General features: G+C 39.7%; 1 protein-coding gene across 1 annotated transcript in view; it reads left to right on the top strand.

The window, feature by feature from the left end:
• dnah6 (dynein, axonemal, heavy chain 6) overlaps positions 1-26509 on the top strand; it is a 56810-nt gene continuing 30301 nt past the window's right edge. The window contains exons 1-39 of the mRNA XM_084930252.1: positions 1-307; positions 443-519; positions 4224-4294; positions 4444-4626; positions 5938-6087; positions 6679-7017; positions 7156-7290; positions 7414-7507; positions 8510-8570; positions 8777-8963; positions 9084-9185; positions 9267-9374; positions 9540-9626; positions 9712-9832; positions 10867-11018; positions 11189-11341; positions 11465-11716; positions 11847-11975; positions 12140-12253; positions 16647-16790; positions 16951-17106; positions 17299-17349; positions 17808-17900; positions 18007-18126; positions 18415-18595; positions 18964-19060; positions 19856-20081; positions 20743-20907; positions 21276-21386; positions 21534-21659; positions 21788-21943; positions 22674-22835; positions 23208-23345; positions 24078-24245; positions 24390-24538; positions 25284-25391; positions 25715-25841; positions 25976-26188; positions 26280-26501. Of these exons, the coding sequence (XP_084786378.1) occupies positions 453-519; positions 4224-4294; positions 4444-4626; positions 5938-6087; positions 6679-7017; positions 7156-7290; positions 7414-7507; positions 8510-8570; positions 8777-8963; positions 9084-9185; positions 9267-9374; positions 9540-9626; positions 9712-9832; positions 10867-11018; positions 11189-11341; positions 11465-11716; positions 11847-11975; positions 12140-12253; positions 16647-16790; positions 16951-17106; positions 17299-17349; positions 17808-17900; positions 18007-18126; positions 18415-18595; positions 18964-19060; positions 19856-20081; positions 20743-20907; positions 21276-21386; positions 21534-21659; positions 21788-21943; positions 22674-22835; positions 23208-23345; positions 24078-24245; positions 24390-24538; positions 25284-25391; positions 25715-25841; positions 25976-26188; positions 26280-26501 (5418 nt within the window). The 5' untranslated portion in view covers positions 1-307; positions 443-452. The remainder of the gene's footprint in view (positions 308-442; positions 520-4223; positions 4295-4443; positions 4627-5937; positions 6088-6678; positions 7018-7155; positions 7291-7413; positions 7508-8509; positions 8571-8776; positions 8964-9083; positions 9186-9266; positions 9375-9539; positions 9627-9711; positions 9833-10866; positions 11019-11188; positions 11342-11464; positions 11717-11846; positions 11976-12139; positions 12254-16646; positions 16791-16950; positions 17107-17298; positions 17350-17807; positions 17901-18006; positions 18127-18414; positions 18596-18963; positions 19061-19855; positions 20082-20742; positions 20908-21275; positions 21387-21533; positions 21660-21787; positions 21944-22673; positions 22836-23207; positions 23346-24077; positions 24246-24389; positions 24539-25283; positions 25392-25714; positions 25842-25975; positions 26189-26279; positions 26502-26509) is intronic.

Here is a 26509-nt window from a genome sequence, read left to right as displayed (position 1 = left end):
TGCATATAGACCACTTTCACTCGAGGGGTGTGTTTGGAGTAAAATGCCAAACAAGGGACGTTAGGCTGCGTTGCATGCTGGGAAATAATTTTGTTGCTAGGAGACCGTAAACCTCATTCGGTGACGGTACTAATTACAGCGCTTTGTAGCTAGTTTGACAAAGCTCTAAACACTAAGGCAGTTTAATTATTGATTTAAGAGAACAGTAAGATATTCTGGTGCTGAATATTTGATTCGATAGCCTGCTTAAATACAAGGTGACTGTCATCAGGCATCAACGAAGTTGAAAACGTTTTCTAACTTAACGGTAGGTTCAGTACAGGCCAACTGTCAGTTCGCTTCGACGTTTGCCAGCGTTTTAAGTACGTGACTTTAGCTAGTTGCATCACACTGTACACTTGCTTTTTGCACTTCCTGTGCTCTTGTCCTTTTACTCTCTCAGGGTTGAGAATATGGACTCAACTGCGAGGGGCGCGCAGCCGAGCCTCCCTGCCCAAAGAAGTGTTAGTGGCTCCCCAGGTGGGTACATCCATTATTCAGTTCATTTGTGTTCATATAGCGCCAAATCACAACAACCGTCGCCTCAAGACGCTGTATATTGTACAGAGAAAACCCCAACAATCAGACGAATCCTTGAGCGCAAACACTTGGCGACAGTAGGAAGGTAAACTCCCCTTTTAACAGGAAGAAACCTCCGGCATGACCAGGCTCAGGGAGGGGCAGCCATCACAAGAGTGTGAGAGTGTGGGGAGTGAGACAGGACAAAACACAGGCTGTGGAAGAGAGACAATAATAACCAATGAATAAATGCAGAGTGGTGTATTTAAATAAGGTGAATGAAGAAGAAACACTAAGTGCATCATAGGAAGCCCCCAGCAGCCTTGGTCTATTGCAGTATAACTAAGCAGGCTTCAGGGTCACATGATCCAGCGCTAAACATATGCATTGCAAAAATAAATTACAGTTTTTAAGTCTAATCTTAAGAGTAAAGAGGGTGTCTGTGTCCTGAATCCAAACTGGGAGCTGGTTCCATAATAAAAGGGTCTAAAAGCCTTAAAGGTCTAAAAGGCTAGTCTCCTGTTTTACTTTTAAATATCCTAGAAACCTCGAAGTAAACAACCAGTCTGACAGCAAAGTGCTCTACTTGGGGTACTATGGTCCTATGATGTCTTTAAGATAAGATGGGGCGTGATTATTCATGTGATCAGAAGGAGTTTAAATTAAATTCTCAATTTAACAGGGAGCCAATGAAGAGAAGCTAATGCAGGAGAAATATGCTTAATCTCTCTAGTGCCTGTCAGTACTCTCACTATAGCATTTTGGATCAACTGAAGGGTTTTCAAAGCTTTTAGTTAATGAATTACAATAGTAACAAATATTTCTGGCACAACTTCACCTACTGCATGGAGAAGATAAGGATCTAATAACGCAGAGAGTGCAACACTTAAAAGTAATGAGAAACAACTTTATTAAGTGACCAACATATTACGGCTTGTAGCCTTCATGAGGGTCATTGTAAAATGTAAAACAGTTTGTGTTTAAGTAAAAGCCAGGAAACAGAAAACAATTTCAAATGGATAATCAAACCTTCACAAATAAATCAGCTGACCAACTGACATTTAACAAGGTGGTATTGGTCATTTAGTTAAGTCACAGCCTTCGATTCTGGACTAAACCATTAAAGATTAAAAGGGGAGGGGAAAAATCCCCACATGTCTTAACGTAATACATACCGTATTTTCCGGACTACAAAGCGCACCTGAATATTAGCCGCACAAGCTAAAATCAGGGGGAAATCCTGTTTTGTACATACATTAGCCGCACATGACTAAAAGCCGCAGGTGTTTCAATGTTGACTTATCATATGTAAGAGAATATGCACAAAGGGAATTGTCAGAAAAGAGATGGCTGTTTGGAGACACATCACTTTTATTAATATTTTGAAAAACAAGTTATGGGTACATATTTGCATAACTTTTTAGGTATATGTACAAGTACCGGTAATTACAAGTACGAAACATGTACTGTGCTTCATAAACGAGTAACAAATGTAGTACATAACAATAACCTACAGCACACCAGAAAAATAGATTCGGACTACCTTTTAGGCTCAGGTGCAGTGACACGGCTTTAACAAGAAGAAAAGTCAGTCATTCACCACCATCTTCCTGCACACTAAAACCACGAAAGTCCTCTTCTCCAGTGTCGGAAACGAACAGGCTCAGGATGGCTTCGTCATCCACTCTCCGCTTCTCTCCTTTGTTGTCACTTTCAAAACCAAAGAAATCCTCGTTGTCAGTGTCAGAGTCGAACACCCTCAGAAGGGCCGTGGCGGTGTCCTCCTCTCCATCATGCAGCAGTCCAGCCCTTCAAAATCCGTTGGTGATCGTGGATGTTTTCACACTTTTCCACGCTGTCAGAATCCACTGGTGGAGTTGGGCATAACTTGCTTTTCGCAAGTTTATCGCCGCTCATCATCCACGCCTCCCACTGAACGCGTAGCGCTACTTTGAAGTTTGTTTTTCGCGCTACTTCGTACGGCACTACATTGCCTGGCGGACGGACATGTGACCAACATACCACTCTTGAACCCCAATACTGTGTGTCTGATCACATGCCCTTCCGCCAGGCAACGTAGTGCCGTACAACAGCAGAACAAACAAAACAAATCCTCTTACGATATAACAAAAATCATGGACAATCCATAGAAAAGCCGCACCTGACTAAAAGCCGCAGGGTTCAAAGCTTGTGCAAAAAGTAGCGGCTTATAGCCCGACAATTACGGTACTCAAAATTACACAGAAAGATGCAAATAAGTTAATATAAAGAATAAAAAAAGATAAAAATTAAAAGTAAATATAAGTACAGGAACATTAAAAGAGGAAGACGATGGAAAAATGTAGTTAAAAAAATATAAAAACACAAAGGTACAATTCACACAAAACCATTAATAGAAAAATCCTCATTCATGCCTCTAGGATGTAAACTCTTTAAACGAAATATCCAGAATGCTTCTCTTTTTTTTCTGACAAATTAATATTACCATCTCTTTGACTGGGTTCAATGGCTTATCAGGATTTCTTTAATTTATTCAACATCTCTTCTTTGCTCTTATTCTATTGTTCCAGAATTTCCCAGGTGTGTTTATCAATTGGCTTACAGGTAAGCTTTTTTTGAGGTGGTTAGCTGGAAGCAACCAGCTTCATAAGGAAAGAGGTAGATGGATATTTTGTAGACCTAGTGTCAAGGAAATGTCCCAGGGTCTCTAGGCCCTGTTCCTGGTTAATATTAGTATAGAAAGATTCAATATCAAAAGTCCACAATATTATATCTGTATCAAATGGTGGGAAGTCTTTGAGGAAAAGCAAAACGTTAGAGCTATCTTTTATGTAAGAGTTCAAAGTTGGTACAAAATTCTTGATGTAGAAGTCTGCAAAACTTGATATTCTCTCAGTTAAACTTCCAATTCCAGAAACAATGAATCTGCCGGCCGGTTCTTCTAGGTTTTTATGGATTTTCGGTTATATATATAAGAAAGCCCTGAAGGAATGTTCATTGAGCAAAAATGTTTTCTCCCTTGGAGAAATCTCCCCATTGGACAACACCTCTTTTGTGAAGAGGTCCATTTAAAAAAAAAATCTGTTTCCTGGCTTTTATTTAAACACAAACTGTTTGACATTTTACAATGACCCTGATGAAGGCCACAAGCCGAAACGTGTTGGTCACGTTTCGGCTTGTGGCCTTCATCAGGGTCAGTTGGTCACTGAATAAAGTTGTTTCTCATTACTTTTGCTTGTGTAGTGTTGCTGGAGTCTCCGCATCAAATTAATTACAATAGTTCAGCCTAGAAGTAATAAATGCATGAAGTAATTTTTCAGCATCACTCTGAGCAAGAATGTTTTTAATTAAAGGGATCTTGCGTAAATGCAAGAAAGCAGTCCTACATATTTGCTTAATATGCACATTGAAGGACATTTCCTGGTCAAAACTCCAAGATTCCTCCCAGTGTTACTGGAGCCCAGGTAATGCCATCCAGAGTAAGAATCTGGTTAGACACCATTTCTAAGATTTCTATCTGAATTTAGAAACAGGAAATTAGAGGTCATCTAGGCCTTTATGTCTTTAAAATTATAGTGAGTGACATATAACCATTAAGTCTCGGGTAGTCAACCTCTTTTGCAAATGTTAGGAATAAGTTTGGTTTCTACTTGATACTGTCACAGAGCTGCTGCAAAAGCTTCCTGAACTACAGAAGCCCCCTGACCCACCAAAGCCTCCATTCAGAGATCCCCAGGTGAGACTTGGCTTATTAAGTTCAAATGGTAGATGGTATGAAATCCAGTTTACTGTATACCCAGTGTCATCCATGGGAGTTTTTGCTTATCCATAAAATAAATGAAATGTTAGGGGCTTTTGCATGTCTTTTGCTTTCCTTAAATGTAGGGTGTGCTGAAGAGATGTGTAAAACGAAACGAGCCCAGTGACCTACATTTAAAAGCTCGCGAAGAGATGATTTTTCCAGGTTGGTACACAGAGCCACAGCCATCTAAAAGTCTGGAGCAACGGCGCCATGAAGTTATCCACCTAACTTCTCAGCCATCCTCTAAAGATGCCACTGACCAAGAGGTATTAGATGAGAATATGTATGAAAAAAGCCTACTATTAAAATTGCAAGAGCCAACGATCTGGAATCTTCAGCTCCCCATTCTGCCACTTTTATACATATTTAGCTGCTAGAGTAGTTGTGTAATGCAGTGCTATTAAGCTGGTTCAACAAAATATTTTATGTGATTATAGGTACTGCTGTCAGTTTTTGTTTTCCCTTTTATACTATTTTTTTTATTACATGTTGGTTGTAGTTCATTCAGTTTTTTATGAGACAATGCCATTGAGTGACATGGAGGCAAAATCATCAGATTTCTGTCTTTTTGCTAAAGGTTTTGTTGTTTTGGTTTTTTTACTCATCCTTTCAACCCTGAACCATGAAGTAATTGACAAAATTAAACCAAATGGTTTTTTCTTAATTGCATATAGTTTGCATGTATGAGCTTTAATTTGTATCATATTTGCTACACCGGCATTTGTTGCAATTTGTTGCTTAATATTGTGTTGTACAATTTATTTAATTTGGTTTGTTTGGGTTTTTTTAGAAGGTGCATCTTACAGTGATAATGTAAACGTCTCAAAACTATCAAATATTCACCTGGGATTAAGGGTTTCAGAAAAGCTTTATGCATTATCATTCTGCCTGGTTTCTAGGCTAAAACTGTATCCACCTATGCATTGCTTCACTTTTTGGAATTGCATTGTCTGCACAAGGGGCAACAGGCTTAGCTCAGTGGGTGAACAGGTGACCATATTCCACATAGCCAGAGTGTAGTGGCGCAAGAACAAGTCCAACCATTCGGCCTTTGATGGGTGTCTTCGCCCTCTGTCTCCCCACGTTCCTGTCCCCCAGTTTGTTTTCACTGCTGAGCTATCCAATAAAGGCATAAACATGCCCTATTTTCTGAAATCATGTGAATGCAATAACTGAAAAGGAAGTCACTGAGGATGTATGTCATAGCTGCATCTACTAGGAGGCTGAGGGGTAGTACTGGTGGCTGCCAGTGTTTATATATTTAGCAGTACACTCTTTGAGTTTTTTTAATCAAATCCAGATGAAATATTAACACTCATTCTTCTACATTTTTGTGTGCAAACTTTGGCTTTCACCAGTTCTGCACTTTGGAATGATTTAGTATATTTCAACAGCTTCAACATGTTCCTTAAATAATTCAATAATTACAGCAGTTCAACTCAAACCATTCAGCTTTCAGCATTCACACTGCATTTTCTATAGGAAGTTAGTCAAGTTATCGTTATAAATCTTTTCACATCCATAAAAGAATCAAACTGTTATGAGCTTATGCAGTTTTTTGCTTACCTTTAATGTAGGTTGTGCCAAAGAGACTTGTGAGACCTAAGAAACCGAGTCTCCAACACTTAAAAGCCTCTGAGCAGTCATCCACACCAAAAGATCTGAAACAAAGGCACCATGAAGCTGTCCACCTACCTCCTCTGCCATCCACTAAAAATGTCCAACAGGTATGAGAAGTTAATAGGTATGATTTTAAAAAAGCTTGCCCTTTAAAATATTGTGTAACCAGTCCTTGTCTGATGTCGCAAGCATTGCACACACAGTATAGAAAGTACTCTAGTCTAGTATTTATAAGTTAAAGTTAGTTAAAGTAAATACTGTGTCATAAAAGAGGTCCCTTGACATATTCAGGCAGCTTGATAATGTAGTGGTAACACTACACACCTTTGGAGTGGGAGTCGGAAGTTCGATTCCCACCCAGTATCCGTTAAGTAAGGGTCCTGGTTAGACCCCCCATGCTAAAAACCAAGCCCTGGAATGGTGTGGCTACTTCTGGAGCCTGTCAGCAGCTCAGACGCAAAACATTTCATTGTGTATCGTACTCTGTATGATTGTGTATGTGACAAATAAAGCTTGTTTGAGGAATTTGTGATCATGGTAGCATATTTTACATTAAAAAACAATATAGTGCTGTAGTACATCAGTAAACAATATCTATAGTGTACAGTGAATAGGTAGTTCCAAAATATGTCTAAAGCAATTTTCTGTCATAATTGCCACTATAACTGGAAAACTTAACTTCTCTCTTCTTTTCTCAGCCCTTAAAGGGTGTGATGTCAACCCCTCCTCTCCCAAGGCTTCCCATTAAGAGTTATATACAGCGGGACCCTACTTCCAAATCTCAACTTAATGAGTACCACAGTACTGACTTTGTTTTGACTGACAGTCAAACTGTGATTTCGGAGTCTGATGGTGATGATGCAGGATTGCTAATTGTGAAGCGCTGGGAAAAGAACGTATGCAAGCTGCGATGCATCCCCTTCTTTGCACGCTACAGACTATGGAAACCTTTCTATGTCTGGCACAGAAATGTTCGTGCCAACAAGATGACTTTGGCCAGGGAGTCACTACAAAAAAATTTGTTTATTGTCATTCCGGTATGTGCATGTACAAACTGAGGTCTGTTTTTAGTGATCTCTAAATATTTTCAGAGAGAGAAAGTCTTTGAATTATATAGATTTTAATAAGAGTGTGGTTCTTTTATCGTGTTCTTTACATTTGTCTATGTTAATCAGAATCTAAGTCCTGCACTGATGGATATTAGGAAAATGTGCTGCCAACTTATTGAAACAGGCTTCTGTCACATGAAGAAAAAGTATGCATACACACTGCAGGAATTCCAGGACAGTAAGATCAAACAACTACAAGAGGTGCAGTTGTATAAGAACTTTTCATATATATATGTATATGTGTATGTATATACTGATATTGTCTGTTTCATTACATTGGTTATAAGGTTATTATTACATTATTGCTTTCTTTCTTATTATCAGGCATACAGCGACCTGAAGGGGTTTCATGAACTAGTAAAGGAGGAGACAGTTTATACCTGTGGCCGCTACTTGATGGATGCTAAAGCTCGTGTTGGTGCGTACATGATGTGGATACTATTTAAGACACATGCTGGTGGCCACGAACTAATTGCCACTGTGGCTATATAAGCCACATAGGTTAACCTTGGCTTGAAGACCTTTCTGAGCAGGTTGGAACTGGAGAGATAGTCTCTTCACTCTGAGAATCTGGGTTACAATGTAACCAACTGTTCTCTTTCATCTCTCTGTCTTACATATTTCATATGTAAGAGTCCATATGAACTCCATGTGTCCATAGGCTTATATGGACCCTGTATAATTCAAAGACTTCCTTCAGTGGACTCTGTAAGACACCATGAGGAAACCAAGCATATGCAGCTGTTCAGGCATTAGGCTAGACCCCTGCTAGCCACATGGGCACAGTCTGGGCCTAAGTAATGCACACAATTACCATGGCCACCCTCTATAGGCATATTTATTCCACAACTTAAACAGGTGTCGTCCACTGGGCTAGCCATATTCTGTCTGGGAAATGTGCTGGAGTGATTTGGGTAACAATCACACGTCATATACTTAATGTTATACAGGTTCTAAAAACTATGGGTGTGATGCAGTTTTCTGTCGCTGCAACTGTGGAAATGTGACTCTGAGAGTCGGGTAGCAATTGCCAACAGCACAATGTTTTTTTGTAACTGTCTGGTGAGTTGGGTAGGATGAATGAAAGCAGCCTGACTTTTCCTCTGACTGGCCAGATTTCACGTGGCAAAAATGGCTACGTCAGCAGGTTGGTGAAGCACCCAAGCTTTTCACTAGTTTGTGTAGGGGGAGACAACAGCCATCTCTGGAGAGGTCGGGGTGACCAGCTCTCTTCTTACAATTTAGGCAAACATGCTGATGTTACGTACACTACACGCATTATAGGTACTTAAAGAGTATCCATGCTGCGCTGTGGGGATGTAGGTTGCAGAGATAGTCTTGACACAATAGAGAAAGTTGATTTGTATATCCAGATGTAGATCACAAAGTTCAAAGCCTGTTCATGCTCGGTTTGTCACAGAACAAGAAAAGAAGATCGCATCAGGGACCAACATGTCTTTTTTCTTCAACCACGTCATCCAGTGGGTGCATTTTATTTCTGTCTTTGCTTCCCAAAATGTAATATGTTTTCTGTATTGATTTGTATATTAAGCATACTGTACTTTTTTGTTTTAATAACAAAACACTCACATAAGTAAACAAGCAAAATGGCAAAAACACAGAACAGATAATCATGGCTCAAGCACATCTGTCACACTAACGATGTCTTTGTTTCTTACCTGCCCAGCTTTGTTCGACTTGTTGACTATTTGGTTATCACCACCTTGCACAGCTGTGCAGTGAATGCAGTGGATGAAATACTGACTCTCCTGCAAGTGCAGGCAGGTCAAACACCCAGCAATGCCATCATTCAAAGCTGGACCCTTGACTCAGACGCTGCCACTGACTGTACTGAAAAAGAGATGGATAAAAAGGTAGGGGAATTATTCAGTACAAGTAACTGTAAAAATATTGCATTTATTTCTGTAGCCATGAGAAATCGAGATGTCAAGAGAACACATTCTTGTTTATGCCAATATATGTATCTTCATCAGACTATTGAGTCAGAAGCTCCTCAATTCCATCCTGTATTCATGTCTGAGTTGATCCTGGACACAAACAGCTTGACTTATAAACCCTCTGAAGAGAACTTCTGGGTATGATTAGTTTTTACACTGTATAGTTTTTTGTTTCTAATCAGAAAATACCCATCAACATTATGTTTCTATTTCCTACAGGAGACTGTTGCAGATTTTATCAAGCATTTTGAGAACATGGTGACGTCAGTTAAGGATCTTACTAAAGATCCTATTTTTAATTCAGTGATTGAACCTCAAAGGGGTGAGGTTAGTGACGTTTTTCAATCTATTTCAACATATTTTCAACCTGCCCTCATATTTATACTTAAAATTGTCAGATTTTTTGATATGATTGAAGTATTATGGTTATGTTGAATTTTAATTTGCAATTAATATGGGATTTTATTTGAATGTTTTATATGTTTCTGGAAGGTGGTAAATAAATATGAACATGCACCCTCTTTGAAAGTTATCCTAAACAATGACGTCTATCTGCAAAGTTTAAAGCAAAGCATCCAGGTCAGTGTTTTTACTGTGTTGTTTTCCTACGGTCTCATGGCGTCCTGATAGCTTTGAACTGAGCTGATGTATTTTTCTCCTTCAGAGGTCATTCCAGATTGTATTTGCTGCTGCAAACGTGTACTCACACATGTTTGAGCACTTTCTGAGAATCTACAAGGAGAATGAAAGTTTGGATCTGGATGCACTGCAGGGACAGGATCAAGGTAATGTGCAGTACATCAGCATCAACACTGTTAGAGTTTTCTGTAAATTTCTGTGTTTTTTCCCTTTGTTTTGAAAAGATAAAGGTTTTATTTGCCAGATAATTGGACACTTAAAAACAGCACATTCATGTGTTGTCACTGGGTGTATCGTTGAAATGTGACAAATGTCCTCCCTCATAATATGCTTTTTAATATTTATTTAACTTTTGCATTGGTCCTTTCAGTCCTTTCTTGGCCTGCTGCTTTTCTTTAATGCGTTTTTTTTGTTATGGAAATGTTTTATAGTTTACTGCCCAGACAGGATCCATATGACTCAGTGTGATTTCAATTGTGTCCTTACAAAACATATTTCATTTTGTCTTTTAATACTTCAAGCTGTCACCAAATTCACATACCTTCAGAGACCATTACATATTATTATTTCTACTCCATTAAGAAAATTATTATTCTCTTCTTGTAGCCAGCAGTCAGTTTGCAGCAATATTTTGTTTTAGCATATTCATTCCACTCTCTGTTGAAGCCTCTATATCTAAGATCATAGCTTGGATCATAGACCCCACAGTTTGATTGTTCTCAGCAAATTAAATTGTTCTGCACAAGTTTGGCAGAGTGCTCTCTACAAGTAAAAGTCAGTGTACGTAATGATAAGGACATGGATATGACATGGAATCTTTCTTATCACTGTAGGTTTAGGTAACAGTACAGGGTCAATCAATTGTTGTAGCCTATACTATATTGATTTTTTTAAACATTTTTTTCATCCTTAGTTTGATGGTTGTTATGTTTATTTTAGAACACCTTACATTATAAATGCTTTTAATATTCTTGGGAAAACGTTCGGTCTAAAAAGGCAAAATGGGGATATTGGACATGTTTCTGAATAGGAGAAAATAAAATAAAGTCACGAAGAATAATAAGTTAATAAGTTGTACTTGTTAACTTATTGTTCTTGTGGTTTGTTTACAAAAAGCAAAGAAACCACAAGATACATGTTATTTCCTTTTTTGCTGATAATTCTTGATTTTGTCTCACAGATTTATCCTTCTTTCAAAAAGCACTCAAGTTATACCCCACACAGCAAAAGGAAGCCGCAGGTATTCAGCAGAGGACACATCTCGGTTTACTGGTTGTGGACAAAGGACAGCTCAAAGAGAAGCTTGTGTCATCTTCCCTCCGAAATCTGGAGGTTAGGATTAGCCTATCTGCACATGCATGCAATACACTCAATAAGTTAGTCCACTAAAATGTAATTTTTTTTCCCCATTATTATTTTGTTTTTTGTTTTTCATCTAAATTTTACTCTTGATTGTTTTGGAAACATTTGCAAATGTTTTTGACCATAAAATGTGATTTAAGGTCATCAATCACATGCTCACCCAACTCGCTAAGAGGAAAGTAGATGCCATAGTGACGGAAGTTTGTGAGGCCGAAGTTAAACTAGGTTTCAGTCCTTCTACTACAGCTCAGCTGGCTGACTTTCTCACATTTGTGGATGAGATTCAGGAGAGGGTGAGACGCTCCTGTTTAATAATTAAATGCGATAAACCAATAAAACAGCAGCTTGTTTTCTTTTTCCTCAGCTTCCTTTCTCTGCTTTACTTGACTCCATATTTCCATTTTTTGTTTTGCTAGATTATAGAAATAAAAGAAGAGCAGAAATCAGTATCCAAAATGTACGATCTGATCAACATGTACTCAGTTCCCACACCACCAGAAGATCTTGTGAAGTTTGCCGCACTGGAACCCTTTATTGAGTCGTTAAGCTCTGTCATGCTAAAGGCAGTGCTACAGCAGAATGGTACTATGGAAAAGTTTTGCAGCTGCTTGCAGAAGGATATAAAGGAAATCAAACAGGAGGACATGAAAATCCAGCTTAAATTGCAGGTATAAAAAGATGATGACTTTGTTTTTAATTTTGTTGTTATTTTTCTTTTTAATAATGCTTACTAATGGACAATTTAAAAAAACAAAATACATTTGGTATAATTAAAAACTTGTGGATTTCAATGTGTAGGATCCACAAATTCTAGACATCAATGCTGATTCATCACAAGTGCATCTGCTGTTGAGGGAGATCAAGATTTCCATAGAAAAGCTACAGGCCAAGGCATCCTCCTGCATAGCCTACCAGAAGAAATTCAAGGTATTTCGTCTTTCAATGTAAACATATTTCATAGAAAGTAGATCAGGCCATAACAGTTTCAATGTGTGCTAAAAAAAAAAAGTTGTTACTTTAATTTTGTAAGCCAAACTTCTGACCACCTGAAAACAACTTACTCTCCCATTCTCTGTTTTTAATTAATAAAGATGGAGGTGACCAAATTTGAGTCACTGGAGCAGCTAACGGCAATGTTCAAGCTAAAGCAGTTGCTCTGGACCTCTCTGGAGCAATGGGACCCTTTACAGAACGGATGGCAGCAGGTGAGGTGCAAACATTTAATTCTATATCTACAGCAGTGAAAGTAATTCTTTCACCACCTGCTAAATTTGTAAGTTTCATCACTTACAAAGAAATTATCAGTCTGTAATTTATATGGTACTTTCATTTAATAGAGAAACAGAATATCAAGCAAGAATATATATTTAAACACACACACAGACACATTACATCAAAATTATAAATCGATTTGCATGTCATTTTGTGATATAAATATTTGATCCCCTAAAATCCAGCCAGAATACTGACTCCTGTTGACCCACTGTGTGCACTAAGATTGCAATCAATCACAGATACTCCTAATCTCAACTTGTAGTATGTATAAAGCCCCCCTGTCCACAGAATCAATTTCTTCCATTCCAACCTGTCCACCAACACTAGAGCTATCAAGGGACATCAGGGAAAGGTTTGTAGACCTGCACAATGGAGTGAGCTTCAAATCCATCAGCAAGAACCTTGGTGAGAAGATGACAACTGTTTGTGTGATTATTTGAAATTGAAGAAATATAAAATGATCATGAGTCGTCCTCTGTGTGGAGCTCCATAGAGCCTGCCTTATGGAGTGATGATGATCATGAGAAAGGTATTAGCCCAAAACTACATGGGAGGAATTTATTAATGATCTGAAGGCAGTTGGGACTACCATAACCAAGAACAGCATTGGTAACACACTACACCATAACGGACTGAACTTTTGCAGGTCCCCCCGATCAAGAAGGTCTTAAGTTTTTCTATCAATGGGCCTGGGCCCCCTTGCCCTGGTGGGTTCCAGAGTGTGGGGGTGCCTACTGGGGTCAGCGGGGGAGCTGGCCCCAGGGATGGGCCGCTTGCCCCTCCCTTTCTTCCCTCCCCATCCTCAGCTGCCTCCCTATTCCCGCTCTACCACACCCACCCACACACGCAGGGCTTGGGGTGCAGGTATGTCACCAGGGTGCAGGGGAGGCACTCCCCCTCTGTCCCCTTCTGGCCGCCTGTGCCTCAATTTTATTCTGCAACCTAGACATCCACATTACTCACACTCTCACATAACACATACATATAGGGCCTTGGGGGTGGGCACGTTTTACAGCATCCAGAGGATGGTCGGTGTACTCCAACCCACCTCTGGCGCTGGTGCCCTACCCTCAATTTTAAATGCATTTAGACACTAAGGGTTTTCGGGAGGAGCCGTGCTGCTCTCTGAGAGGAAGCTAGTACCATGCTCTCCTGTGTTTTAAATGCACTTTAGAACAGCACACAGCAACACTACATATGAGTGGGCGCAGGGAGGTTTGGGGTCTTCACTCACCCCGGTTCTGTTAGCCGTCAGGGCTGGGGGGCTGGGAGGAGGTGCTGGCCGTCAGATTGGGGTCTGGGATGCGGGGCCTCCCTGCTACTGCAGATAAGGAGGTGGTCCGCTTGCCTCCACCCCAGAGAGAAGGGTTACATCTCCTGGGTTTAGGTGCGCCCCCTCTGGGGGTGGGGGTACCTGGACCTGGGATATAGAGTATGTTTGGGGAGTGCGACTGTCTGTGCAGTGTCTATTTGTGTCTGTCTACACGTTGGGTGAGTGCCGAGTATTTGGTTGTGCATACGGGGTGGGAATGCACGTCTGTGTCCGCGTGTGCCTGTTCGTCTGTGTCTATATGTCAGGTTGGGTCTTAGACTCAACCTCTCTGGGAACATCTCAGGCCCTCCAAAGTACGGAGGCCTATCTCCCCTCACCACACTCCCTGCCGGTGGCTGATGCCCTCAGACGTTGGTGTGTTGGTGGTCCTTGTCGACTGGGGCTGGGCGCTCATGTATGTACCGGCTCACTCCTGGTGGCCGATTGGCGGGGCCGGGCGCCTGTGGCCCGGCTGGGCCCCTTCCGGGGGATGGGATGCCCTCAGGCCTCTGGCCTCTGGGCCTGAAGCTCGGTCCTCTCTGGCACAGCTGGCTGCCGGCAGAGCCCACGGGCATGCCACTGCAACCCCCTCTGGCCTCTGCTCCGTAGCTGCTGGGTGACCTCTCGTTTGGGGCTCTACTCAGCTCTTCCCAGGAGGGTGGCACGGTTACCCCCCTTTTGGTGGTCCTCCTCGGGTCCTTGTACTCTGGGGCCTCTGGATATCTGGGGCCTGGATCTCCTCCATACCTGCTTCATACCCTGGTGGACGGGGCTATGGCTCCCCACACTCCCTAGCAGATCATTACATGGAGAAACCTTTGGAATACAAGCATGCTGATCCACACAGGTATGCACACAGGTGTACACACGGGTGTTCACAGACGCGGACTACACCTTTCTTGGCTGCTGCCTCAAAGCACATTGTGCGCTGTCTATCTTGCGTGCTGCACAATATCGTTTAATATTTAGTATCTACTGTTATCTTCTGCTAGCTAGTTTATTGTGATGGTGCTGTTTTTATTTTGTTGCTCTTTGTTGTTTGCTTTCTCTTCTGTTTTTTTTTCTCCATACAGGTGATCCAGGTGTTTTGTTTGTTTTTCTTTCTTTCTTCTCCCCCTTCTCACCGTCTCTTCTCCCCTCTGTTTTTCTTTCTCTCCCTCTCTTTATTTCATTCTTTCTCCCTGTCCTATCCCCCAGTCATGTCTGTCCCGTTTTTAGCAACCGAAAATAAAATAAATACATAATTATAATAAAGGTCAATCAAATGGATCAATATGGCAAGGCCATGATGATCCACTTGGTAAAATAAATCCGCTTGGCATCTTTCTTGGCCTTAAGACAACAATTCTGATGGCTAAAGATCCAAACGGGACACAAAGAAAAAAAAAGAAAAAAAAAGAAATGTCTGCAGTCTGAATGTCTGAACATACACTCACAAATACAAATGTTAAAAATGTGGAGCTGCTTTAAACCATTTACGTGTCACTATATAATGAAATAAAAGCTGTCTGTATTTGACAAATATTTACTTTATTACATTTTTAACTAGGTGCTTGAGGTTTCACAGTGACCAGCCTTACCCTGTTACCAGGATGACAGACAGCTAGTATGAACCCACAGAGAACGTGACTTTTTGGAATTGAAATGAAAGAAGTACTTTGATCCACCCACAGCTGAGCCATGTCATAGAGGAGGGGCCACTCTGTGTGTGAGTTTGTGTGTGTCGGTCCTTCATGTCAGCATTCATCAGTTTGTTTGTCACTGGCAGAAACTTTGATGGCAGCAGCACAGTTGACCATGAGTGGTGTCACAACTACCAAAGGCTTAGTTATGATTTTGACTCTGATGTGTCTGCTCCATCTTTCAAGTGCACTGATAAACAAGGACGAACTGGAGGAGCTGAAGGGAAACGTTGAAACATTATAAAAGGAAACAGCGAGAAGGAAGGCTGAAAATAATTTAGACAGAGCCTATGTTCCAGCTATCTTTGATGATTTTGGACGTCTCATGGATCCTTTGTCTGAAGTTATGAAGCCATTGTTGATTTCTACATCACTGCTTAGACCAGTGTTGGATTTAATGGATGACCTAAAGTGATGGCAACACTAACACAACTAGAAAATAATAAAGATGAACTGTAGCATGTTAGTCAGCGTCTGTCTCTGGTATTAAATGTTCTGTATCTGTAAAACTTCTCTTTCATACTGTGCTGCCTCAAAATCAAAGCTAACTGTACACTTGACTTATAAACTTTGACAAGAAAAAAAAAACATCTAAATTATTCAGAGAAGACTTTGAAGAAATTGCTGTGGTTGGATAAAAGTAATATCAAGCTGGGACAGGACCCTATACACAAAATCTTGGGAATTTAGTTCCCTCAGCCAGAACACTGAAGAACACTGTGGATGGATCTTCCAGCATGACAATGACCCTAACATACCACCAAGGCAACAATGGAGCGGCTAAATAGGAAGCACATTAATGTTATTGAATGGCCAATTCAGTCTGTTGACCTGAATCCCGATAGAAAAATCTATGGAAGGAACAGCCATGCGACTGTTAAGATACTTCTAAATCTTTTAGGATTAGAGAGTTTTCCATTAAAGAGAAGTGGGCCAAAATCCCTCCTGTGTGCAAACCTGGTGATAAATTACGAGAAAAATCTTACCGCTGTGCTTACCAACAAAGGTTTCTCTGTAAAGTACAAAGTCATGTTTTTCTTTGGGAACAAATACTTTCACTTAATGATTTCAATTAATTACATGCAAAATAATTTATAACTTTTATGCACTGTTTATTTATATGGATATTTAGATGATATTCCGTCTCTCTCCATAAAAACAAGACACTGTTCATTTCTTTGTAAGTGAGCCAAGTTACAAATTTAGCAGGGGATTAAATGATTATTTCCTCCACTGTATTGCAAGTCTGTCCATGCATACACTATAAAGTACAGTTTATAAATGAATGCCATTAGCTCTACTGTGTTCTTTCATTTTATCCATCACTAGACCACACTTCAACAACTGGACCCGGAGCAGTTTAGCTCACAAGTCAACAAATACAACAAGTACGTCAACCAGCTTGAGAAGGGTCTGCCACGTAACAATATAGTTCCCTGTCTGAAGAACAAGGTGGACGTGATGATGCACAGAGTGGGTAGAAAAAAGTGTTATGAAATATCTCATATTTTTTGTGGCATAGATAATGTTGCCAGCAGCCTCTTTATAAAATCATACCACATTAAAATATGGGCTGAAAGTAATAGACTGTTTTTGTGACTTCCCAAGTGGTATTTATGTGTTCTTTTTTTAGCTGCCTGTGATCACTGATCTTCGTAACCCATGTCTGAAACCGGAACATTGGAAGACTTTGGAGTCTTTGGTGGGGACTTCCCTCAATGTGGATGAACTTACCATAGCTGGTTTAGAGGAGCTCAGTGTTTTCTCATATGGCAAGGAGATTCAGGAGGTAAAATGTATATAATATGAGATTTGCTTGTTCTGCTTAGGAGACTCTGGGTACTACTGAGTACACAACACATCCTAATACCTAATAAAAGTTACAGATTGATTAGAGATCCCAAATTTATCAGCTCATCATTAAATTGCAACTATAGTTATGGCAAACTCCTTAGGAACTGACACAAATATTAACTTTTAGGTTTCAGGACAAGCTTCAGGTGAGGCATCAGTGGAGACCATTATCACAAAGGTATGTGGGTTAAATATAACTATTTATACAGATATTACATCTCATTAAAAGTACTACATTATCTCTCTATTTAATATACTATCCCCACATTTTATACCCAAATATAAGTAAAAGCCACTCAAATGTTACTTGATTTCAGAGAAAAAATGCTAATCTATTAGTGTAAAAGGGAAGAAACAGTTAGCTACGTTTGCATAACCAATTAACAAGACAAGATACGACATGTTACATGGCTATAACTATAATAGCATAAGAGGTCTAATGCAGCAGATGTTTCCACCATAGACAGGTTACCTGTTTTGGCTGCAGTGTCAGATTTAGCACTCTACTCAACACAATATCTACTCTCCTTTTGGAAATTCACGTTTGTGGGAGAATAAACATGCATGCAAAACGATATTTAAGAAATTCCATGTAGTTACTGCATGTTGATGAAGCACTCCTAATGGGTCTTGCAGGTGGAGGATTTGTGGAAGAACACAGAGTTTACTGTGCTGTCTCATGGTGACACTAAGGATGTATTTATCTTGGGAGGCACGGATGATATCCAGGTTGTGATGAGTTGCACTTTCATGCAGTCTATTGTAAAACATCACCAGTGTTTCAGTATCTCAAAATGTTTATGTTTCATCCCTCTGTGTTTATTTGTGTGTGAAGGTACTCCTGGATGACAGCATTATCAGTGTGGGCGCAGTGGCATCCTCACGCTATGTAGCTCCCATCAAGGGGAGGGTCAAGAAATTGCTGACACAGCTGATCCTTTTTAACCAAACATTGGTAAAGTCTTTTAAAAAACTAAGTTTATTTCTAAGTGAAACTGGTTCAGCTGTAATAAAGGTTTGCTTTCTTAAATGCAGATCCAGTTTCATTCACATTAGCTTTCCTCAGTGGCTATAGAAAAGAAAACAAAATACTTGCAAAATATATGATTTTTCAAAGTTTACTGAGTTCAGTAGATGGCTTAAGGGAACATTGTTGAGTTTTTTGTCTTTTTCATTAATTCCTATGCATTTTAAATACTCTGTCTGCTCACTGTGTTTCTACAATTCTTATTTCCCTTTCTAGGAGGAGTGGCTTACATGTCAAAGGAACTGGTTATACCTAGAAAGTATCTTTTTGGCTCCAGACATAAAGAGACAGCTGCCTGCTGAGTCAGAAATGTTTCTTAAAGTTGACAAGTCCTGGAAAGAGATCATGGCTAAAGTTAACTGGATGCCCAATGCTTTTGATGCAGCCACACAGACTGGTATGTGACTGTAAATGATTCATGACAGACGCAACTGTGTTTCAGCGGTTTTCAGCATTCTTTATTTTCATGGTTGCTGTTTTACACACACAGCTGTAGCTTTGCAGCTCACAGCTGAACACATCACCCACAACAACAACAAAAGACAGACAGGACCCAGTTCAGACTTTAAGCCGGCGAGGCATGATTGCGGATGTCGCTCAGGTGTCACCACGCCACAGTGACCAAACACGATGCATTAAAACAGCATTGTAGGGATGTTAATGCTAAAAGACGAAGGCAGAATTACTGTACATGCAAATACATGCATTCATGAAGGCGACTATGTTGACACACTGCATACAAGCCTGTTGTTTTATCCCAAAAAGGTCTGTTGGAGACTTTGCAGCAGAACAATGCTCTTTTGGATGAGATACAGAAGTGTCTGGAAGCTTACCTGGAGTCCAAGAGAGTCATCTTCCCAAGGTACTATGTACACATGATTTGTTTGTTTGTTACATGATAGAAAAGCAGGCCTGTACACTGTATTGCAGCTAGAAGCCTCAGATAAGAGTAGAAAAACAATGCTGTCAACACCAGACACCAGCAACTAGTATCTTCAGTTCCCAGACATCCCAGTTAAAATAAGATGGGATGCTACACAGTCATAAACACGGCCCTGTCCTCATTTTTTTAAAATTTGTTGTGACATTTGATGTTTTCTGTTGTGTGAATAAAATATGGTTGTATGTGATTTTAAAATCCCTTATTCCACCACACCAAGTATATCATATTTGATATGCAAGTTTTGTGCATTCTTTGAGTTTTTGAGACTTCTACAACAACAGTGTAAATTTTGAATTTACACACATTTTGAATGGACTGTTTTAAACTTCACTTTGCTTGATCTTCATAAAAATCTCAGGCCCAGAAATCGGCAGCATGTTTAATTTTTAAATGCAATTAAAGATGCGGAGTTTGAAAGATTATTTGTGGATGCCGCAGTAATCTGGGTTCACCAAAAGTACATTTTGAACGCATTCCTGAGACCATGCAACAATTTTCATTACATAATTGCAGCTATGTTTAGTCTATCGACATCTGATTGAAGATCATGGCAATGTAATATTCTTTTCCTTCCTTTAGATATGTTTCATAGACAATCTAATCTCTTAATGTCTAATTATTTATATTTTACATTTTATGTTTTTAGAAAATGACAAACATTATTGTTAGATTGTTTGCATGCTGTGCTATGTACCGTTTGTCTGTGACTTACAGGTTTTACTTCTTATCCAATGATGAACTGCTAAAGATTCTTGCTCAGACACGTAACCCTCAGGCAGTGCAGCCTCACCTCAGGAAGTGTTTTGATGCCATTACTCGACTGGAGTTTGCTTTATTGCCTGAAGAACCTTCTGGTGCTCCAGAAATGTTGGATGATGGAGAGCAGAAGACCATATATAGCACAGACATCCTGAATATGGTGTCCCCTGAGGGAGAAAAGGTCAGGGTTGAGGAACCTTCAGTCATCTGGTCATTATTGTCTGTGTTTAATTCTGCATGTTATTCTCTCTTTAGGTCTTTGTTATAAAGTAGAAAAACTTTCTGATGTTTTTTACTCATTTGACAGGTTAGAATTCCTCAATTGAACCAGTCATTGAGATACAAGTAAGATATGATTCTTAGGTAGCCAGTCATTTGAAAGCAAGAAGCTCACATGCACAAAATCTAAGAGAACAGTCTTAAAGAATAATATTATATCCTAATCACAAAGTATATGTAATTTTTAATGCAAGTGTGGATTTTATAGTTTGAGCTCTCTTTAATAAATACTACTTCTCTCTCACTTGGCAACCATCTTAGTATAGTAAGAACTATCTCAAGTGCAAGGATTTAGCAAGTACCAATTAAGGCATAAAAGGGACATCCCAAGTCTTAGTTTGCATCCAAAACTAGAAACATAATAAGACATGAAAGGTGATGTTATTATGGACATTTGTTTTACAAGAATTCTTTTGTTGACATCTGTTTGCTGCTCTGGGTTTTCTTATTCACATGAAAAACTCCAGTCTTTGCTCAGGTGTAAATTACAAAATAGTATAACAAGCACAAGAGGTGTAATCAAATCCTCAACCCTAACTGATTCTGTGGTTCTGTGCTTGAAGGTGGGTTTGGTTAAAGGTCTGAAAGCACAGGGAAATGTGGAAGACTGGCTTTGCAAAGTGGAGGAGGCTATGTTCTCCTCACTGCGACAGCTCAGCAAGGCTGCCATTGTAGACTACCAGAAGAAGTCTAGAGAGGAATGGGTGGTGGCTGGACACCCGTCACAGGTACACAAATACACGAACACACACACACAAACACACACACACACACACACGTGTGTTAAAGGAAAGTTGGGTGCTAGAGCCTTTTAGACTTTCTAAGGAGCACAGGTGCATGCTATCCTGTGTATAGTCATTTATTAGATTGGCACTGGAACAGATCAGGAAATCATTTCATGTAGTTACTACTAAATTCCATTTTATAGGTATATTAACAATTAGCACTGCATAACTGTTTATGAGTCAACCAGACTCTTGCTGTCATATCTAAAGCTTTCATAGGTTTCTCAATTTATTTATATACTTTTTTGATACTTTTTGCTCAGTTTTTGTTTATAAAAGATTTAACTTCACTTTGTCTTTATGCCCACCAGGTGGTGCTGACCATATCACAGCTGTTGTGGTGCAGGGACATGGATGCGTGCCTGGAGGGAGACCATGACCATTTTGCTGCCTTGCAGAAATTTGAAGGCACCAACTTTGAAGTAAATCGCAGTACCTATTCTTTTACTGCTTCTTTAATTCTGTGGTTACATTTTAACCTCATCAAACAAACCTGGACTTTTTTTGCTCTTTAATTTCAACGTTATAACCCAAGGATGCTTGCTTGATTATGTTTCTGTGCACTCCAGAGACTGAATGCCCTAGCAGCAATGGTACGAGGACAGCTCCCTGCTTTACATCGTAATATCATCACAGCCCTCATCACCATTGATGTTCACGCTAGAGACATAGTCACTGATCTAGTTCGACAAAAGGTACAACAGTGTAGTGTTAGCGGGATACTGACTATAGTTACCTGATTTTTCCTGTGATCAGTGTTATAAAAAACAAAAACAAGTTAGTAACAAGTCACCACCTTCAATTGACTTAAGGTTTTCTTCAGGTTGACAACAGGTCCAGCTTTGAATGGCAGAGACAGCTGCGCTACTACTGGGACATGGACCTTAACAACTGTGTAGCCACAATGGCACTGTCCACTTACATTTATGGCTATGAATATCTGGGAGCTTGTCCTAGGCTGGTTATCACACCACTCACGGTAATGGAGAATATAAAACTACATTCACACAAATGTAGAGTTCCAGTTGTAAGTATATTTAGACTGTTCTTCAATTTTGTGTGATACTTCGCTTAAATAAAAAATGTCTAAGAATTAAATTTTAATTTTATTTAGCGCCAATTCACAACAACAGTCACCTCAATGTGTTGTAAGGTAAAAGTAAGACCCTATGATTTTAGAAAGGAAACAATCAGATGACCCCTGTTAGCAAGCGTTTGGTGACAGTGGGAGGAAAAAGCTCCCTTTTAGCAGGAAGAAAACTCCAGTAGATCCAGGCCCAGCGAGGGGCAGCCATCTGCCATGATTAGTGGGGGGTGAGGAGAAGGAGAAAGCAGCGGAGAGGGACAGGACAGAAGACACTGTGGGAGAAGGAGGCAGAGTTTAATGATTAAATGGAGGAGTGATGTAAAAACACAACGGAATACATACAGTCAAACGGACCACAAAACAAAATACTAGCAAAACCACCATATGCTACTGGCAATAACTTATCATTAGAATCAAAATACAGATTATATATCCAAAACTGTTTAGATAAATGTTAAAATTAGTTAGAAAAACTTACACTTGGCATATTTTTGTAAACACTGTTTTATTTCATTTAGACTTCTTTAAGTGTTAGTTGTTTTATCTGTCATCTTTTTAAATTCTATAGAAACATGGATCCTTTTCTTCATTTTTGTGTTTCTCTGTCTGCCTTGGGACGCAGGACCGTTGCTACCTTTGTCTTATGGGAGCTCTCCAACTGGACTTGGGAGGTGCTCCTGCAGGGCCGGCAGGGACGGGCAAAACAGAGACCACAAAGGACTTGGCAAAGGCGCTGGCCATCCAGTGTGTGGTCTTTAATTGTTCAGATGGACTGGACTATAAGGTCAGCTACAAGGAATTTTATGAACCTAGATCCCTTTTTTGTCATTTCTAGACTACACCTGAAATAGATTACAGCTGGACAGGTGCTTGGAATCACTGTGACCAGCATAAAGGGCCGTTTCTGGTATTTTATAAGCCTGTTTATGAACTGCAAATAACTTTGAACAATGCTTTATGCCATCCATTAAAGTAAAATTACTGATGTCCTATTTACAAACACAACAGATGTACAAAATCCTCTTTGAATAATTACACTTAACAGTGGAATTGAGTATTTGCCACTATTTGGAAGATAAGAGTAGTAACTACTTTTCAAGTCTTGGTATTCCACACATAATATCTGTTTTTAATGAATCACAATATTCTTATACAGATGATGGGTCGGTTCTTCAGTGGGCTGGCACAGTCAGGAGCTTGGTGTTGTTTTGATGAATTTAACAGAATCGACATTGAAGTGTTGTCTGTCATCGCTCAGCAGCTCATAACCATAAGAAATGCCAAAGCTGCTAAGGTATACAAACACATGCACACAGTTTTGCAAGAAAAAAATCGGCTGTCATGTCCTAGAGTCACCTCACATAAAGTTAAATATTTCAAGTCTAATTTGTTGTTTTGATATTTCTGGCTTTTGGTTTACAAAATACAAATTAGTAAAAGTTTAATTTAATTTCAAGTTTGTTATAAGTTACTCAAATTTGAATTGCCACCAGGTTGAAGACACCGAGTGTATGATCACGTCCATTTTTACCACCATTTCTTCCACTGATTTCGGGTGTTGGTGATAGTTGGTCCACTGTGTTTTATAAAGGCCAAAGTCAGATTTTAGAGTATTTCACCAACTGCTGACAAGCTGTATGGAGGTGCCAATTTCCTTTTCCAGTAGAAATAATTACCTGCCATTATTAATTGCAGTGCCAAACTTACTAGCAGATGGATTGCTGGCCATATTATAACGCTCCTTGAATAGCCATGGGTATTACAGTAGATGGGGTGTTGTCAAGAGGAAGATACAAAAGACTGCACTCACACTTTTTTTTAACCCTTATTTAACCAGGAAGTGGACATCTTAAAGAAATACAGAAATACATTTTGTATTGTAAAGCCTTATTTGATTACGCTTAAGAAAAATGGATGGATGGATGGATGGATGGATATTTCACTTTATCCATAGTGAGTATATAGTTTAGGATAATAAAGTTGACCTTTTACTAACAAGAGTGTCTCTTTTATCTTTGTTATGTAGCTGTCAAGGTTTCTATTTGAGGGCCGGGAGATCAAGCTGGTGATGACATGTGCTGCATTCATCACTATGAACCCAGGCTATGCTGGAAGAACAGAATTACCCGACAACCTTAAAGCTCTCTTTAGACCAATAGCAATGATGGTTCCAAACTATGCTCTTATTGCAGAGGTAACTTCCAGTTTGTGTGTTTATGTGTCTTATTCTAAATTCTCTGATATTTCTCCACAAAATAAGCTATCATTTTCCCTCTTTTATTGACTTAAGCTCAGCTGCATTTGTATTGCTATAACTGTTTCTCTGTTCTCCCTCCAGGTGATTTTGTACTCAGAAGGATTTGAGTCTAGTAAAACCCTTGCAAGGAAGATGACCCAGATGTACAAGCTGTGCTCAGAGCAACTGTCCCAGCAGGACCACTATGACTTTGGGATGAGAGCTGTCAAATCTGTCCTGGTCATGGCAGGGTCAGAGCATTACACGGACACATATGCATTGAATAATCAGGGCAGACAACCATCTTCTCTGAAATGTCTTTCTGTGACTGCTGTGATTTTAAATAGTCTCACACACATATACATGGATATGTTTAGCATTTACCATTTTGTGTATTCTGAAGCTACATGTACATTATGTTTACTGTGACATGTTTCACATTTTAAGTAGATAATTTGCTTTTCAAGACAAAGTGCTGCTGTCCACAATAAGAGCAGTGAAACTGGTGATACTGGTGATTACTCAGATTAGAGGCTAAGAGCTTAGAATCAGAATCAGACTTTATTTATCCCCAAGGGGCAATTAAGAGCTCCCAGCACTTCCTCATTTAAGCTCTAGTTCCTCTCTGAAAAAAATAATTTTCATTTATTTTATTTATTTGATGCTTGTCATAACGAAGTGTTTGAAACACATGAAGAGATGAAGAAATGACACATTTTGTAATTACAACTATTTAAATGAATTCGCCAACTACTTTAGAAGAGATGCTCACACTGGTTCTTTAACCATGCAGGTTTCCTTTTATATTTTATAAATTTTTTGTGAATATGACCAATATGAAGACAAAAGACAGATTTTAGGATGCCCATTACTAACGCAGAACTATTTTCATTTTATAGCAATTATTTGCAAACCTGGAGTGACTCTGCAATATTAAATATAAAAAAATGTTTAGGTCACACAGAAATCCATATAATTTTTAATGTTTGCTCGTAGGTCACTGAAGAGAGAGAACCCTCACCTTAGTGAGGATGTGGTTCTAATTAGAGCACTGGGAGACTCCAACCTGCCAAAGTTCCTCACTGATGATGCCGTGCTGTTTGGGTAAGTCTATCTGACATTGTAAGGGACTGTTTCTTGCTCTGCAGCATAGGGATTTATACATTTGGCTGCGAAAGATCCTTATTACAACCCTGGGCGCAGACACAAATCCTTTTGGGGTTGTGTCCTCTGCCAAATTAAACATGTGGAGCTACCCACCGTGGTGAATAAGGGAGCAGCGGAAGTAGCTTTGTTATTTCTTGTTAAACTGCATGATAACAGTAAGAACATTAAGTTCTAAAAGTAAGAGTTTGTATGGTGCCTCTTCTTTCTTTTTTTTTATATATCTGTATTTATGTTCATGGCAATCTTCCATTCCTTTCCAGTGGTATCCTGTCAGACCTGTTTCCTGGTGTTTGTATCCCTGAACATGACTATGGTGTGCTACACTCAACCATTGTGGAGTCTCTGGTTAAGCGAAACCTTCAACCGTTGGATAGCATGACTAAGAAGGTAGAGTACAAGTGGAAAATATTCCAAGACAGACACTTCAGCTCAGTTAATTCCAGCTGCAGACGTAAATCTTTTTAAAAGATCAGAAATATTTTGAGTATTTAAAAAGCCTGTTCCTCTTATCTTCCTATTAGGTGATCCAGCTTTATGAGACCATGTTAGTTCGCCATGGAGTTATGTTGGTTGGACCAAGCGGTGGAGGTAAGACCACTGTCTACACCATCCTGGCAGACACTCTGGAGACCCTCCATCTCAAAGGGCACCAGGCTGTTAACCCCTTCTATCAGCCTGTCAAGACCTATGTGCTCAATCCAAAATCTGTCTCAATGGGAGAGCTCTATGGAGAGGTACAGCACACAGGAGACTAAATCTGACATCAGCAGTATTTCCTTTTCTCTCACTGCAGTTATTTATTTAACTTTTGTGTCAACCTCTCAGATTAATACTTTGACATTGGAGTGGCGTGATGGACTGATGGCACTGAGTGTCCGTGACGCAGTCAGTGACACTAGTGATGACCACAAGTGGGTTATCTGTGATGGACCAGTTGATGCCCTTTGGATCGAGAACATGAACACTGTATTGGATGACAACAAGATGCTCTGTTTGGCCAACAGCGAGCGAATCAAACTTACTCCATCCATACACATGGTGTTTGAGGTTAGAGC

The sequence above is a fragment of the Perissodus microlepis genome, chromosome 6 (genome assembly GCF_051167445.1).
Source record: "Perissodus microlepis isolate ML-2025 ecotype Zambia chromosome 6, ASM5116744v1, whole genome shotgun sequence".
Lineage (NCBI taxonomy): Eukaryota > Metazoa > Chordata > Actinopteri > Cichliformes > Cichlidae > Perissodus > Perissodus microlepis.
This window is presented reverse-complemented; position numbering and strand designations above follow the sequence as displayed.